This window comes from Haplochromis burtoni, unplaced genomic scaffold (genome assembly GCF_018398535.1).
Source record: "Haplochromis burtoni strain Fernald_Lab_line unplaced genomic scaffold, NCSU_Asbu1 Contig_250, whole genome shotgun sequence".
NCBI classification, from domain to species: Eukaryota; Metazoa; Chordata; class Actinopteri; order Cichliformes; family Cichlidae; genus Haplochromis; species Haplochromis burtoni.
In genome coordinates, this window is record NW_024582611.1 from 680,611 (window position 1) to 696,682 (window position 16,072).

At 40.4% G+C, this 16,072-nt stretch overlaps 1 protein-coding gene across 2 annotated transcripts in view; it reads right to left on the reverse strand.

Moving 5' to 3' along the window:
* The window catches only part of znf608 (zinc finger protein 608), a 76,045-nt gene extending 66,913 nt beyond the window's left edge, over positions 1-9,132 (reverse strand). Inside the window, exon 1 of one of the 2 annotated variants that reach the window (XM_005938643.3) lies at positions 8,021-9,132. In XM_005938643.3, the coding sequence (XP_005938705.1) occupies positions 8,021-8,926 (906 nt within the window). In that variant the 5' untranslated portion in view covers positions 8,927-9,132. The remainder of the gene's footprint in view (positions 1-8,020) is intronic. The other variant, XM_014338857.2, reaches the window with a different exon arrangement.
* Between the last annotated feature and the right edge of the window lie 6,940 nt (positions 9,133-16,072).

Sequence of the window (16,072 nt, forward strand, 5' to 3'; positions counted from 1 at the left end):
TATATATATATGTATATATATATATATATGTGTGTGTGTGTAGAAAACCTCAGTCTCACCTAACACTGCATTCAGCTGTCTGGCCACCTTGTAACTTATTCCATCACCAACCCTCCAAATGACAACTCTGTTAGTCTCAGAACTAAATCATTAAATCTCAGCGTCCAGTATTTCAGTGTTTTTGAGTATCTGTGTGACACAACCTGGCACAATTTCAGTGTTTTGCATTAAATGAAAAAACAAACCATTAACCTGCTGTCAATCTAATTCACAAAGGATTGTGGAAGAGACAGAACACAGGGATAAAAAATCTTTTTAAAATTAATTAGTATTATTTTTTTAAAAGCTAATAAGGAGGATAATAATAAGGATAATAAGAATAACAATGGTTTGGGGTAACACAAGAGTTCTCTCTATGCACAATGCAAAAAAAGAGCAAGAAGGATAATGCATAATGTTTGGTATCAGGAAAAGCAAGAAATAATATGCTTCCAAGTAATAATTTATTTAAGAATAAACCATTTTCCTCTCACGTATGACCTGAGAAGAAAATGCAATATAAACCAGTCATGTGTTCACAGCACATACATATCAGTTTGTGGAATGTGGCTAAACAAAGAAATTTTTTAAAAAGGTAAAAATATTGCACAATATAAGAATAAATATAAGCAATACATATTTGATGGGCATATAGCTATACAGCTGTTCTATTGTACAGAATGAGAATATTGTTATGTTGTTGATATGAGAGAGCATTTGTCTACACAGGTACACAGATGTGTGTATGTGTGTGTGTATATATGTACATATATATAGTTACCAATTGGATTAAGAAATTGTTGGCAATCTTTGGGGCAGGTCTGGATAACCCGCTGCTTCTTCCTGCTCCTTTTCAAACACCTTTTGTTTTTGTTTTACAGATAATTTTGCTGGAATTCTTTTATGTTTATTTTCCATTTCCTGTGTTTGATAAATATATAAATATAAATAAATAAAAAAGAAAGAAAGGGTTGTGGATGATGATCGATGATGGTCAAACTTGCTGTATGTGGACGTGATGAATGTGTTAGTAGAAGTTTAGAGCCAGCAAATATTATGACGTGGTACGGTTTACCAGTTAAGGTCGGTTGAATCATTCATCGTTGTACATCACTGCATCAACATCTCTTCATGCTAGAAGTGAGAATAAAAACTAAACTATGTGTTACTGAGCACACTGTGTGTTTTACAAGGTGGATAATAGAACTTAACGTCCTCCCCGCCAACAAAAGAATGATTGGCCTACGGGCAGACTGCCCAGCCCTACTAACAAAACCTTTTCCTTTAGAGTCGTTTGCTTTCACCTGTCCCAAAAAGCTCAGGAACCCTTACAGTATAATACAGTTTAAGCTGAAATTATAGAAAAAGGTTTCATATTTAATAAATGCATGATGTTTAGTGAGAAAAATCAAGATTACGATTACTGACCAGAATAATCATGGTTATGATTTTACAGCCTTAATGCAACCTATTTAATAAAATGTATGCCATAGCTGAAAATGTAATACATTCATTGTCATCATGAAAGCTTTCAGCCAGTGAAACACGGCACAATAGTTTTATTTGTCAGAAAAACACTTATCAAGAGTCTCAGCCTATTATCCTTCATAATCACTCACTCTTAAAGGTGCAGTTTTGGAGGATTTCAGCTTAAAACGCTGAAAACTTAAAAAGCCAAGTAAGTGCGTAATGGACCCGTAAAAAGCTGGCTGGGCAAAGTGATCTGGTTATTTTTACATGGATGAGAAAGAAGAAATGGTGCATTAAAGAGGAACATTGCCCTACATTGGCCTCTCCTCATCACTCTCCATCCCGATGCTTGCTTCGCTTGCTTTGGATCAGCTGTTTACATGCGACACTACAACTCCTCCTGAATAAACTAAACACTGTCAACGTCACCATGGAGACCAAGCCTGCACAAACCTGTTAAAACCCACCAGGTAAACGTGACGACTCAAAAGCTGCGACTACAGCACAACGGGAAATGATGCTTTTGAAAAAAGAAAATGGAATAACCGGATATTGGCGGGTGCGTTGATGCTGCTGCTGCAAGGTGATCAGAATTCAATATTAGGCGATAGGATCCGTCAGGAGCCGAGTGTTTTTGTTTCATCCTCATTCAGCCTGCAGGGATCCAGACTGACAGACAGAAAGTGATAGCAGAGCAGCCGCTGTCATTCACAGAGAAACTCAAGTGCATCTTATTGTCATGCAGATGACAGCCTGAGCCTCAGCAGCAGCAGTAGAACTGCTTTTATTTCTGCCAGTGTGGCTAGATCAGATTTATATTTTACCGAGAGGGTAGCCTTTTGAAGGTAAATTGGAGCTTTTTTCTGCAAGAATTTTTGCTATGATACGGTCTCAGTTAGTCAGTGCGTCGCTCACAAAATTCAGTACAACATATCTGCTCCACCAAGGAAGAATCACACCAGTTGTGATGATCCCTTGAGTTGGTTCACGTTTCTGCAGTTTCCTTGTGCTCTCATCGTGGTGTTAAGTCTATCATTAGCCATTTCTGGGTCCAAATGCTCTTTCAGTTCCCGAAAGCAAACAATTGTGAAACAATTTAACTCCAAAACGTTAATGCATTATGAGGTTTAGCAGAGCTGGAATAAGTAGTAAGTTAGCTAGCTGGATGACATCTAAAGATGTGAGGTTGTAGCATGCCAATAGTTTCAGAAAAAACAAAAAGCAAAGCACCTCAGCTATAACTGTGAGAGTAAAGAAGGCGCTCTCAAAAGGGTTGGTGAAGTGTTAAATTGTTTGTGATCAAACTTCATGCTGAGCGTCTCAATTGGGCAGAGACAAATGCTATAGTAGACATAAAAAGCAGACCAAATTTCTGCCTGGAGAATATCTGCGATGAGACCATCCACAAAACAGGATTAGTCATCAATATGATGCTGTATGGTTTAGATTTCTTCCATAGTCTCAGACAACCTGAGAGGGATTCTTTTCTAAAATATTCAAATATTTGGGCTGTCATGGTTTTAAAACCTTCGTTTAACAATATGTTATATAAAATGAGTGCTAATAAAAAGCTGCAGAGGTTTGGACTCTCAGCTTAGTAGTTTCTGGAGGCTTTGTGCTGATTTTTTTTTTTAGATGACAGGAAGAATAGCCATAAATTTTAGCATTCATGTTCCCTTCAGGATGATGTGTAAAAGTGATCATTTGATGGTTAATCTTTCTCTAACATCACATCATTTAGTTTATGATCACTTAGCTCTGAATGGAATCTTGTTTCTACCAGCTATTGCAGTTTTTAAGTGGTGGATGCTAATAAGCATTATAGACATTATAAACCAATCATTTTCTGGACTCTGTACTTTGGAACCTCAACATTGTCGTGTAGACCACAGCCATGTTAGGATTTTTGGAGACAAAAGTGACTAATGGACAGAGAGTGAAGTGTTAAGCTGACTAGCAATGTGCATTCTTATATACCTGCTAATTAGTAAGCTAAGAAAATCCTACACCCTAAAACTGAATTAAAAACATCATGTACAATATGTTTGTACAATTAACCAGACAACAAGCTCTATTATTGATCAGACAGTTGCATAAAGAAGCATAAACATGAGCAGGAGGTCCAGTAGAGTCACTGGTGGATGGGACATCTACCAGATAGCTATTAGCTACAGCTCCCTGTGTCTGCAGCCACATATTAATCATCCCTACCTTAAAGCCTTATAAATAACTTTTCTCCAGTGTAGTTTTTATGAACAGTGTCAGGTTTGTATCTAATAGATTACTGCATAACTACACATGACAAAGGTTTAGGAAATCCGCTCATTTTTCGTGTGTCTGAAAGAAAAACGAAAATATCATTTGATATGTTAGAATATCGAACTTTGAAAAATTCTCCGAAAAAACCTCCAGGATATTCAGCCAGCTCTAAATTGGAGAAGAGAAAATAAAATACAAAGTTGATTAAATCTTCAGCAATACTCATATTTCAAAAACAAGTTTAAAAGAAGGCTCTTCAGTACTGTCACCAGTTTTAATGTATGGTTCTGTATAATCTTCTTCCATTTGACTGTAGTTCATTAGCTCTATGCACAAGTACAAGCTCTTCCATGTACTCACTGTTTCCACAGTTGTTCTCATCAGCAGGGCGTAACTATTTAATCCAATTTTGATTCCATTTAAATTAGATGCATCATACATCATTCATTCTCATTGTGCCTCCATTAATTTTAACCAGATTAACTTCCAAAAGGTGCAGCAGCCCAAAAATCTGTGTTTGGTTCCAGAGTAATAATTAAACACCAAGTCTCGAGATACTGGAGACATTTGATTTGAAGGCTAAACTTAAAAGCCGCAGATGACAAACGCTCAGTTTGTGGGGCTCAAGTGAGGGAAACATGTCAGAGCCGGAGGACTGCAGTGCATGAAACTGGATATTTCTGCAGTGGCTGTGGTGGTTTTTTGTTCGGCTTTAAATTCATATGCAAAGACCATGATGACACCGAAGCTAGTGGTGCATTCATCCACTGAGGTGTAGGAAGGGTTCATGTAGACGACATTAAGGGGAAAACCGTCAGTCATCTCTCATACAGCTGTGAGAACACATGTTATTTATATTTTAATGAATAATTGCATTTGAGCTTTGCAGATGCCCTTGAAACTCTTGTGCAATCAGTCTGTAATCCCTTAAGCACTTTTAGGTTAATTTGTGAAATTTTCACCTGGGTGAAAAAAAGCATTAGCAAAACATTTTTTATTTATTTTTACTTCTTCTTAATCAAAACTGTAAAATAGGACATAAATGACAGCTTGTTCATATCATTAGAAGGCCGCTGAATTTACACAAGATTCACAAAGGAATCCATCATGTCAGACTTGAAGCTTAGTTCAGTATCTATAGGCTGTACGTATGGCCCACTGCTGTGTTGGTGTCGGATAAGAGGGTGGGACTTTATAGCTAAGGGCAGCAAACTGCATCCACAAACTGTATGGATGCAAAGCAAAGACACAAATATCTGCTGAGAAGTACTGCTGGAAGTATCAGACTAACAAAATTGCATTCCCAAAACAAAACATAAAACAAAGACTTATTGGAAACCTCACAGCAGGCTTAAAAAATGACTCAAAAGGCACCAACCACACAAATGCAGTCAAGAAGTCCAGTTCAGTGACAGACAGCTAGTACACACAGCCACCTGTGTCAGCACACCTGCCAGTCATATAATCCATGTCCCTAACTTTTAACCTCAACAAAACCCAAATGTATGACTCATAGGCTGTTTTCTGAAGGGCGAAGTTATCCATAGAAGCTGACACCAGTTTTTGTATCAGGCTGTGAATGTGTGTTTTTTGGGTTCATTTTCAAATGAAAGTCAATGAGGGCATGGATTGTTTTGGAGCAAGCCTCAAGTGGCCATTAATGGAACTGCGGTTTTTAGCACTTGTGTTGACATTTCTGTCATAGAAAAATTACGTCAGTTCAAATGAGGAACTCCTGGGTGAGATCACTACAGTCATGTTATTCTATATGTCATTGCTACCATTAGCGTCTAGTAGGACCAGAAGCTATGTCCTTATCTTATGATTGACAAGTCACACCATCAAAAATGCACAATCATAATTAAATTTACTTTGGTCCAATTCAGTTAAACTCAAGGTGCTTTATATTATAAGGCAAAGACAGAGAAAATAATACAGGGAAAACTCCAATAAACACTTAGCGACAGTGGGAAGGAAAAACTCCCTCTTAACAGGATGAAACCTCCAGGCGAAGCAGACGCGGAACAGTGAAAATGCTCTGCTCAATGCTTCAGTAACAGGACTTTGCAAACTTATGTGTGACCTCACAGTGGCTATGTCCATCTTTACATACAGTTTGGCTGCACACTCTTCACATCCCATTCCCAGTGAGCATGATCTGCAGTGGCCCCACCTTACAACCTGCAGGACCCAAAGGATCCGCTGCCAGCAGAGGTCCAATGGCCCTGCCCCGACAGGTCAGACGTGCTTAATGATATGACTAATTTGTGCATAGTGTGACTTTCTCATTTCCCTGATTCTCTAAAGCAGATGTTGAGAGTGCAAACTCAGGATGACCCACAGAGATCCATTCATGGAAATAAACTTGATTTATTTCCATTATAATATCAAATTAGCCCAATTTCCAGGGTTTTAGCCTCTCTATAATCAAAGGACACCCAACAGTTGCCGAGTGGAGCCCAGATTCTTGTTGACAGGAAATGACTTACAGCTTCCTTCCACAGACTGAGCTCAGGGTGACTGTGTGTGTGTGTGTGTGTGTGTGTGTGTGTGTGTGTGTGTGTGTGTGTGTGTGTGTGTTTCACTGCTGAATGGGAATCCTTCAGATCAACAAATAAACAAAGCAGCCAGTGCAGACCAGCGTTCCTCCTGTCAACAGCATCTGCCAGCAGCAGGAGGAAGCTTCAGTTTTTCCTGCCTCATAAAGCTAATCCTGCATGTATGTTTCTAAAAAACTAACAAAAAAAAACACCTTCTGGACATACTCCATCTGCTTCTTTTTTGTGTCTTTGTCTTTAAGTGCATGTCCTCTGCTGTTACATCCCATTCCTCCCTCCCTATCAGACATCTCTGTCCCCATCTTACCTCTCCACCCATCCCTCCATCTCCTCTCTGCTGGATGACTTATTCAAAACCCTCCAAAAAATGATTTCCCAACCATTCCTGCTAGGCCGCTGTACCGGCTCAGGAGTGGCTCATTAAACCTCAGCCATCCGACCTGTCAACCCGCAGTATTTACGTCTTATTTTAAAAGGATGTGACCCTCGCTCTAAAGCCTGATTATATTTGATATCCTGAGTGTCTTCCTGAATGAATTAAGCAAACAAAAAGGAGGATGTCAAGGCAAGGCTAATTTTTATTCTGTGTTTTCCTAAGTTGGTGGTGCACCTGGGAAGGATTATTTAAAACCAGTACTTTCAGGTAAAATGAATGAACTTCTTCAAGCTCTATCCATCACATTTGACAGCTGGTGCGACATGCAGGCTTTATCTTGAGGTGACCACTGAAATTCAAGTTGATTTAGATAAAGCTTTACAATAACTGCCTAGAAGCTGCCAGACTTAAAGACATGCTTCTGGAAGGTTAAATTAAGCCTTCTTTATCTTATACTATGCCTTTTCTTTAACCAGTTGTTTTAGCCCCTCCCCCTTTAAGCCAACTTTCAACTGATTGGCTGCATTTCAGAAACAGAAGGTGAGTTGTGCTTGTGTGCCTAAATCAGTGGTATTAAGGACCCTTCTTTATGACATCATGCAGAAACAGTAAAACAAAGTATCTTAAATGCAGCATTTATAGCTCTTGGCTCACAGGAGCTACTTGTAAACACACTGATGTCATTATCTGAAACTTTTGCATATAAGCAGTCAACACCTGACAAATATAATGAAAAGCATAATAAGTCTGCTTGAATGAAATAATGTGACTTTGTTGTTGCTCTCACCATGATGGACAATGATATTTGCCATTTTGTTATATTACAGCATCACATTTTAATTCCCTTTACTGCTGAGTTCTTGATGCACATGCCTTCTCCTCTAATCTCCAGGAAAAACAAGGAGCACTGGATTAAATGGCTCTAGAAAGAGGAGGAGGAGGAGGAGGATGGAGATGGAGGACACACTGCTGCTGCTGCTGCTGCTTCCTCCCTCCTCCTCCTCCTCCTTTTTTCTTCATCTTCCCTCCAAAAAGAAAAAGGAAATCTCAGCCTGGTAAACATCAACACAGACACAGAGAGCGGGAACAATGACACCAGCTGGGCAACAACAATGGCAAATAAATATCATGTGGCAGCATTTAACCATTCTGAGTGTCTGCTGCTCCTTTGTGGCCTCTACACCTGCATCTGACTGACCGCCTCCCTCCTTTTATTTCCGCGTTAGGCTAAATTAAAGGCAGCTTCCTGCAGGTGTGCTTCTTCTTTTGTTGCCGTGTTGCATTTTGTTTCCCCCCCAGACAATAAAAGCAGGCTCACCTTCTCGGCTCCTCTGTGCTTCTTGGCGGCCGGCGTGTCGTCCTGCTGCCGTCTCACAACAATAGCGCCGGTTTTAACTCCACACTCCAGCGCGGTTTTCCCGGTGCTGACGGCGGCGGCACCGTTACTATTGTTGTTATTGTTTACGTTGCTGATATCTCCCGGGAGCCTGGAGTCCGGAGCGGCGCACAGGCAGTGTCCGGAGCCGTCGCGGCACAGATGATGCTCGGGAGCGGGCAGGGCGGACGACGGGAGGAAGACGGAGGGAGGAGGAGGAGGAGGAGGAGACGAGCCATCACCACCGGGCTTCTCCTTCCTCGTTCGGGCAGGAGGAGCAGCAGCGTCCCTCTCCCTGTCTCGCTCCCTCTTCCAGCCCCGGATCATGTTCTTCCCCTTCCTCTCCTCCTTGCCTTTGGCGCATGACGCAGAAGGAGCGGTCACTTCGGAGACTCCGTTCCCGCCGCCACCGTCCGCCTCTCTGCTGACCGCTGAAATCATCTCCAGACCTTCTCCAGCGACCCTGCGTCCTTGAGCCTCCCGACGCTGTTGCTGCTTGCCGATCCCGAAGCACGCTTCTCCGCCGCCTCGCACCACGACAGCAGCCGCTGATGAGTGATCCGCCGAAGCCGCCTCCGGTTCCTCCCGTCCCTCCCGGCCGACTCCTTTACGCTTAAGCGCGGATCTCCTCGGCTCCGACCCGCCGCCGCCAGGTGTCCGGGTCTGGAGCGAGGGCAGGGCCGCGTGTCTGTCGGCTGAGCCAGCGGCACTGAAGGAAGAGGAGGAGGAGGAGGTGATGGAGACAGAGGAGGAGGAAGAGGAGGAGAAGGCGGCGGTGTGGTTGGGTGACAGCTCCTTGCAGTCTGTCAGCAGCCCTCCATTCTCCCCAGCTCTCAGGAAACGGTTCATCTCCTCGTTTCCTTGTCTCCTTTGTCGATCTCCACAATAATCAGCATGCAAGTCATTGTCAGAGCGCCAGCCAGCCGCAGTGTGGCGGAGAGCACCGGAGCATCAGGCCCGCTCCTTCACAAACTACCACACAGACTGAATGACAGCTCGCAGTATCTGACAGGGCTGCTCGCTGTTATCACCGCAGCACAGTAAAACACGATAATCACAAATCTACACTTGTTTTCATAAAATAATAAAAACAATACGAATAAAGTTCATAAAGTCACATTTGGAAGGTTTATTTCAATCCCAACAATAAAATGCCCCAGTAATACATGGATATGTAGCACATTACTGTTTATTTTCAAAGCGAGAATAGATGGTTTTGTTTTCCTTCGACTGTGAATGCATCTTCCCAATGTCTCAGATGCCACTTAATTACTGTCAGAAAATGCAATTAGTTGGCCGCAGGAGGGCGCTGCCGTGTTTGTTTTATAGTTTATGCATCAGCTCAAGTGTCAGTGATTGGATGCCCACTAAATTCCAGCTCGATGTCTTTGTTCTTGGACTGCTATCGCTGCTTTGTACGATTCCGTTATTTAAACTTCAAAGAAAATTTGAATTGCTGTTGAATTCAGTGACTACAAAGATGATGACAGAGTATAACTTAGTGGGGTTATGACAGTTTAAAAAAGAAAACACTTTTTAAGGCAAATATCAGTATTTTTTAAGCTGTTTTTATCAAAAACTGGCCAGTGTTTCTGTATGTTCAGCTTTCATGTACGAAATTAAAGTTTATTATTAGAGATTGCTTTAGCAGAGCTGCCCAAAAGATTGCTTGGTTGCATTTTGAGACTGTTGCTAAGATATTCTTGTTAACTTTTTAAAATTACACTTTTTATCTTCATTCTCTTTCTGAAATAACCCCCCTTTTTTCAGCTTCTGCCTCTTTACAGCCACTCTCTCTTTAAGGTAACGTTCCTCTGATTGGCTGCCCTTCACAAACAGGCCCAAACAATGATCTTTAACAATGACCATGTTAAAGAAAACCCTCTCTGCTTGACATAACACAGATCTACGATTAGAAAAAATTACTGAAATTGAGTGTTTAGAGCAGTGAAGCCTAAGCCTTTGACTTTCTTTTGCATAAACATGCCTTGCTATTTGAAACTTCTGCCCAAATGCTGTTTACTGTCACCAGAGTTGAAAACATATGTACCTGAATTTAACAGTAAATCTGTTACAATGCACCAGATAACCTTCAGTTAAGGTTGTATGATTACAGGCCACGTTGCAAGAGCACAATGAAAACTTGCAAAGATAAGAGCTATGCAGTGAGCAGAGTGATCTAATCACATGCACACTAAGCACAAATAGTCTCACGGTAAGCACAGAAAAAGCCTTTGTAATCATGGAAAATGGTGGAAGAGACACATAATTAACTAGAACTTTCTAATTTATTAAATAAAAGAAGCAGAAACTGCGATAATCTTTATGGGATGTGTGAGGCAGTGTTAACAGCGTGTCAGGAGCTACATGAGTATTTGTATGTTAGGTGTGCGGTGTTGTGTGGTGCAAAAACTAAAATAACCAAGCCACACTCAACTAAACAAATAGCACAACGCTGGGTGAATGGAGAGAGAGCATACACGCTCCTGGGAGACTGTCCAGGTGTTTCCAATTGCTATGATTAACTATGCTTCTACCTGCAAGGCAGCACAGAGGGACAAACAGGCGGAAACAGACAGCAGACCTGGCCAGGGCAGAAGACCCTTCACACCACCAAGAGACTCTATTGGGTACCTTAATCAGATAGTTTAAGATTACCACAAAGAAATGTGAAACTCTGAAGGGAAGGCTTAAAATGCCCTTAAATATTCTAAAAAAAATATGACATTGAACCAAAAAAACACACAACAAAATAACATTAAAGAGACTCAAAACGATCATATAATGATGGATAGCCACATTTAGACCCAAATGAACAAAACTAGTTACAAAAACCACACAAATACACTCACAGGGTTTAAAGACCCAAAGCAATCATAACTTAATGCAGTTAGCACTATATAAAAACCTCCATCATCCCAACATGTTAGAGACGTAAGAATGATGTATGAGCATCATCTGTGTTTCCTTCACAGTGTGGAAGTGAAACCATCTTCACTGACAGATAAATGAACGAATCAAGAGGCCGAGGAGGAATGAAATGGCATGAATGACAAGTGTGTATATCCAAATAATATTGTCACTCTGCTCAGTGCTTCTAGTGTGAAGATATTTTTTAATGTTTCTATTGGTTGTGATTAAGAAATAATACTCTGCAAATCTGAACAATCAAACAAACTAAAATCATAGTCAGTGTCTGTTAATGAGAGTGGAATAGCAGTTTTGAGTAACACAGTCTTTACACATTAAGTGTGTAAAGACAAAATGTAAATTAAGGGAAACACAAATTCAAAACGGAGAACTTAAAAGACAAAAGCTGGTGAATACTTAGGTGTATTTCAACTTTCCTTTGCAGTTTATGGCGAAGACAAATTTGGTTTTGTTGCAGAAACTCCTTTATGTAAATTCCTGAAGTTTTTTCCCCATATTTGCACAAACACTGCTCTGTTCCTACATGCATTAAATAAGCATAACACAACATGCAAATGAGACTGGGCTTCCTTTATTTGCAGTGTGCACCTGCTTCCAGTCACAGAAATGAAGCAATCTGACTGAGAGGGAGCGCAAACAAATATATTCGGCAAAATGCTGGAGTGCTCCCGTGAAATGTCTAATTTTGTACAAAACACATTTATGAGTGTGTCAATCAGTAACCAGAGATAAAAGGTTTAGGATTGCAGGAGAAGGAAGTCTATCAATCAAACAGTGTCAAAGCATAGACCGACAGCAGATAAAATCCCTGCCGGGATCCAGCAGGTATGCCATATCTGACCTCATTGTGCCCTGCAGTATACCCGAGGAAGAATGGAGTACACTTCATCGAATCCAACACAACATGAACTAGAAGACAGCAGTGATAAATAGTTTATGATGCAGAGACGAGAGTCAGCTGTGCCTCCTGTCAAGTGTCACTTGGTGATCCTGAGAGCTTCAGTACAGACTACTCACTATTAAAGGAAGAGGTGTGATGTCCACACCTGTCTTTGGTGCAGAGGAAACTGGGTGTCATGAGAAAAAAAAAGTTCTTTATGGAGTGTAAAATTTTGAAGCAACAACAGCAACAAAAACATCCCAGATGTTTGCACTACATCCAGCTGGGAGTACTCACTACTACTCTTGTTTACTTAAAACAAGCCACATTTGCTCAGATATGTAAATTGGTGTCATGCCTCTATATCTATGCTCGTAATCTTAGCCCATTAAGGGCTACGCTGTTTTGTTTTAAATTTCCATCTTTTAAAAAGCATCGGCGATTCTATCAGCGACAGCTGCAAAACTGTGGGGTCAGGCTAAACATGTATAAATAAAGCATCACATAAACAGATGCATGCATGTCATCCACCTGCATATTAAAGCCTTGAACTTATTAAAAAAATATTATTCTTTTGACTGGATGTGGCCATATATGTACCAGGGGTTATCAGCTAAGTGCAAGTTTTCTAGCTTGGAATTCACAATTGAATGTTATATTAAACAGGAAGCAAAGTTTGGCTGTGATGGCAAAAAAAACTGTTCAGCTCACAGCTTCAAGACGACACCTCGCTAACCAGTCTCACTTAAAGCTGTTGTTTATTTACAGTCTATGCCCACAGCTTGAGTGATGGCAAACTGTGTGTCATGCCAGTAGTAGTCACTAATGTAAACAGCAGGCCTAATAACTTAGTCTGATATGTAATAAAAAGATCTCATAATTGTGTCTAATGCATCAGTAAGCCAAAAAGTGGCAATTTTTTATTTAGTGTTACATTATCACAGTTTAGAATAGAGAAACTAGCAACAACTAATTGAGCCTGTTTAACTTTTCATAATGAGAATAAATGCAGTTGAAACACTTCATGTTGAATACAAAACTATTTAAAACATTTTAAATATTATTATTTGACTGACACATACAGTATTTGGTACACTCAGTTTGTTACTTTATGTCAAAATTCATATGGAATATTAGGCATAAGCATTTTAAACCTGCAGTTCTTTTGGTTTATGTTTGCATTTCAAAGGACATCTTGTCTGTTTACACACCTTTGATCCAGTGCTCTCAGTATGCAGATTATTTTCTCAGCTCACGTGAAGCAAACTGCACAGAACTGGCCATAAAAGTACTAAAAACCAAAAACAGAGTAATTTTGGTTATTTCATACCACGACATGGGCCACACGAGAGTTTCGCGAGAAAGTCAGCATTTGGATCACAGACTGTCTTCACCTTATCTTTATAATCAGTTCTTTTAAAAAGAAAAAGCTGAATCAGCTATTAAAAGACCCCAGGGGGAAAAAAACCCACTTGGCAAACAGTTCAGCTCTGTTTGTATTTCAAAGTGCACCACATTGTTTCTGTGTGTACGTTCCCTAAAGAGGGCTAAAGTCAATTGTAAGCCAACAAATAGAAAGACACAACAACAAATGTTGGAGAAATCTGGCAGTTGCTAACAGACTGATGAACAGTTCTTCATAGGACTGTTGGAGATTCCAGAGTTGTTGTTGTTGTTTTTTTTTTACTTCAGACTATCAGTGTTAAACTAATAAGACTGTATTGCTCACTCTGACTTTTCTCTGTAAGACCTGACTTAAACATGGCTTTAATAAAGTTTCACAAATAAATACATCCAAAAAGTAATGTACTAAAATGGTATTTATCAGTGAAATAATAATTGTAAATAGAACCAAGATAAATGATTTTTGCTGTTGTCATTCGCCTCTTTTATTTGCTGTCATTTCATTTCAGCTCAGTGTGAGAGTCTTTACTGGTTAGAAAAGGAGCTGAGGAGACGCAGGTAAAGCAATGATGACCACCAAAGAAAATATTTTCATCTGAGCTGGGGAGTCTTGTCAACTCAATTCAAATTATTTTGTGGCACAAACAGAGAAAACATTGTTTATAAAATGGTAACACTTTGCTGTTACCCATGGTAGCTCTCCAGTTAGCATCCAGTGCACGGATGCATCCTGATATAAACAATAGACTGGCCCCTTAGATCCATGTGTCTTTGATTCACTTTTGGACCCATATCTGATCTAAATTCAGAATCAGAGCATTCCTAAGTATGGAGAAAATGTTCCTGACAGTCTTATTACAAAAAAAAATCCTTGTAGAATAAGTAAGAACGCCTTGTTATGCAGGGGAACAAGACATTATCAAAACCCACAAATGATAGACTGATCCATCCATCCATCCATCCATCCATCCATCTTCTTCACTTTATCCGGGGGCGGGTTGCAGGGGCAGCAGCCCAAGCAGAGAAGCCCAGACCTCCCTCTTCCCGGCCACCTTCTCCAGCTTGTCCGGGGGAACACCAAGGTTTTCCCAGGCTAGCCGAGTGATACAATATCTCCAGCGTGTCCTGAATCTGCCCCGGGACCTCCTCCCAGTGGGACATGCCTGGAACACCTCACCCAGGAGGCATCTAGGAGGCTTGTCAGATCAACTGGTAAATCGAGAGCTTCGCTTTTACACTCAGCTCTCTTGCTCACCTGTTCACCATGACGGACCGGTACAGCCTCCACTGTGATCAGTCTATCTGTGTCAAAAATATGGCCCAGGGGCCACAGCTGGCCTTCCAAATGATCTATTTAAGAATACTTGCAACTTCACATTTTCACAAGTTCACATTTTTCTAGATCTTGACAAATTCTTTGGATCAGCAAAAGCAAAATGTAATAATTATTTAGTAATGTACATGAAATGAGACGTACTGTTTTTTAAGGGCTGTTCATCATTTTGTAACTGCATGGTTACTTTTACTTCTTTATGCAAAAAAGGTCATTTTACCATCAGTTTAATGATCTGGCCCACTTGAGATGAGTATGACACCCCAGAGCCAGTCATCTTTATTTATTCAACATACATTTTTATACACCATCTTGAAGCTTTTTTAACTATGAATTGTCTAGTTTTTGTGCGTGTGTTTTTGTGCGTGTGTTTTTAAACATTAAATGTTAAAGACCGAAGCCACTTTGGTCCTTTCTCCAAGCTATTTGCACTTTTAGCTTCATACAGGAAGTATTTTCTGCCATAATTAAAATGGTGTCATTGCTGCACAGGAATCGTGCACCAATCAGGAATTTATTAAGGATATATAAGCTAAATACTTTAAATCCAAACAAGTAATGATAAAACGTGTTTAGACAGACTGTTTTCATGACCAACCAATCCTTGGCTGAGAGCTCTCATTACACACGTACACTGCAGTGCGCGCGGGCACACACACACACACACACACACACACACACACACACACACACACACGGCCAGAACAACAGCTGGATCGTGTATCCTCACTCCGGCTGAGTGAGGAGATCAACATGTTAAAAAAAACATCTGAACCTGAACTGTTGGGTCCTCGTTTCTTACCAGCACTTTAATCAGATTAACTGTAATGTAATGAGTTACAGTTTTGTGCAACAACATGTAGTTTTGAGTGCAGGCTGCATGCAGCCCATGTAAATACTACTTACATAAATTTTTCGTCGTGCAACTACAGATGTTTTAAAGATTAAATGCTGTAAATCATGTCAACAGGAGGGACATTTTCTGAAATAAAAATGGGATTATAAATTATAGAAATTAAGATGTGGGTCTATTTATTGCAATCCAATCCAGCTTTTTCTTAAATCTTTAAGGGGCTTCTCCGTGCAGCGTTCTAATTCCCCACTGGAAAACAAACATACACATTTCAACATGAAGAAAGTCGGCAGGGATACGGGGATACAACAGGCTGAACACGTGAAATCATTTCCCCTCAGCAAAGGGAACCAGATCAGATTTCACCCTGTTTAGACAGAAGTGGAAGGTAGAAGTATTGTTCCTGTGCAAATAAAACTAGATTGATTATGAGACCATTTTAAGTTTAGGAACACAAACAAAGCCGAGTAAAATGTCACTGATCAAAGGTTCAAATGCGCACATCTCGAACACACACAAACACACACTTCACCCTTTTGTGATCTGGTTGGCTGTGACATGTGAAACCGAGGGGCCCAAAGGACACTCCCACAG